We start from the raw sequence: 1755 nt of genomic DNA, 5'->3' as shown, positions 1-1755 counted from the left end.
AATATCAAACTCAAAACACCTGAAGATATTGACATAGCTGTTAAGGATCTCACTAATATTATATAGATTGCGGCGCGGTCTGCCACAAATACAAATTTCTCCACTCCTCATATTTGCAACCCGCTTCCAGAAATAATAAGAACAATGATAACTGAAAAGCGTAGAGCTAGAGCCTGTTATCAACGCACTCGTTTACCCTCACATAAAAAAAATAAAATCAACTGGCGAACTCTTTGAAAAAAACTCCCGCTAAACACAAAAATATAACTCTAGATAACAATCGTTCTAATCTTTCCTCAAAAGACGGCAGTTGTGGAAAGCCACAAAAAAACTGCTCCGATATAAAGCCTCTAACCTCCCTTTGAAAAAACACAACGGTTGTCTTACGTCATCAGACTCTGAAAAAGCTGAATTATTTAAAATCCATCTCTCTGAGATATTCCAGCCACATCCAGATATATTTGATACTGATACTATGAACCTGGTCAACAGGTCTCTCAATGTCCCTCCTCAGTCCTCTCTCCCAATTAAACCCTTCTCTCCTAAAGATTTATGCCAATGACAACCACTAATCAATAAATATTAATCGCCTGCATAATCTACACAGATTTACTGGGAAAATCGTATGCATAGATAGGTAATAATAATAATAATAATAATAATAATAATAATAATAATAATACATAGCAACCATTTCTACACGAAAGTTTAAATATTGCTTGATAGATGGTGCCACTATTGTATTTTTACAATCCCTTATATTCTCCTTTAGGGGTTGAATTATCGGACTTTATTTATTGCTAAAAAACTGCTCCGTGATACATACAGTTGGCCATGAGTAAAACATTTCTTTCGTAGGTCGATCCCTACTAATTCGAAGGTTTGACCTTGGGACTTGTAAATAGTCAACGCGAAAGATATTTTCACCGGAAATTGAACCCGTTTAAACGGGATTGGCAGATCAGTTGGGATCATCGGTATCCTCGGAATATAACCAGCTGCTGGGCCGGTAATAATGGTCGCTACAATTAAATTGTCCTTTAATTCCTTAATAAGCAGTCTTGTTCCATTACACATACTCGGAGGTCTTAATTTTCTCAAAAGCATGATTAGAATTCCGATTTTTAACGTCAATTCGTGTGTTGGCAGTCCAGAAGGATTTAGTGAATTTAAAAATTCCTGTGGATAATGCACTGCGTCTTCGATGTTCGTGACGGTGTCGATCGATCTGTAGATTTTTATTTGGCCAGAAACTTTTTGTAAAATCATATTGTTTATTTCGTTGACAGTATCATTCCTAGGTGACACTATTGCCCTCGAACACAACCAATGAAAGTCCTTTTCGTGCAAATTCTTCATGTCAGGGTAAACTGCATCTATTAAATTATCTAAATTATGGACTATCTGCCCTAGTGACTCATCCAGAAGGATGTCACAATTTTCGCTTAAATTTGTATTCGGAAAAATTCCTTCCCCAATTTTTAGCAATTGTTATGGAAAATCACTATCTGTGATTCCATGAAGATGTGCTCTCATATTTGTTCGTAATTTTAAATTTTCAATTGAAGTCCATAAAGGGGACGATTTCAAGCATGCCTTGATGATATCTGCTCGCGTACTTCTGTTAATGACGGGAAGTGTCTGTCGGAAATCTCCAGCAAATACTAAAGTAATCCCGCCCATGAGAGCAGAGGAGTTTCTAAGATCTTTTAAGGTTCTGTCTACGGCCTCTATATGTGCTCTATGGCTCATGGT

General features: G+C 36.9%; 1 protein-coding gene across 1 annotated transcript; it reads right to left on the bottom strand.

The window, feature by feature from the left end:
* Positions 1-780: 780 nt before the first annotated feature.
* LOC103309803 (ATP-dependent DNA helicase pif1-like) lies at positions 781-1359 on the bottom strand. The gene has a single exon (XM_008186197.1). The coding sequence runs from the start codon at positions 1357-1359 to the stop codon at positions 781-783; it is 579 nt and encodes a 192-aa protein (XP_008184419.1).
* Positions 1360-1755: the final 396 nt, after the last annotated feature.

The sequence above is a fragment of the Acyrthosiphon pisum genome, chromosome A1, assembly GCF_005508785.2.
Source record: "Acyrthosiphon pisum isolate AL4f chromosome A1, pea_aphid_22Mar2018_4r6ur, whole genome shotgun sequence".
NCBI classification, from domain to species: domain Eukaryota; kingdom Metazoa; phylum Arthropoda; class Insecta; order Hemiptera; family Aphididae; genus Acyrthosiphon; species Acyrthosiphon pisum.
The sequence above is the reverse complement of the archived record's forward strand: the minus strand, read 5'-3'. Positions and strand labels throughout refer to the sequence as shown.

Bases quoted from the DNA above. Each gene is read 5' to 3' on its own strand.
- LOC103309803 (XM_008186197.1), bottom strand. From the start codon at position 1,359: ATGAAGAATTTGCACGAAAAGGACTTTCATTGGTTGTGTTCGAGGGCA.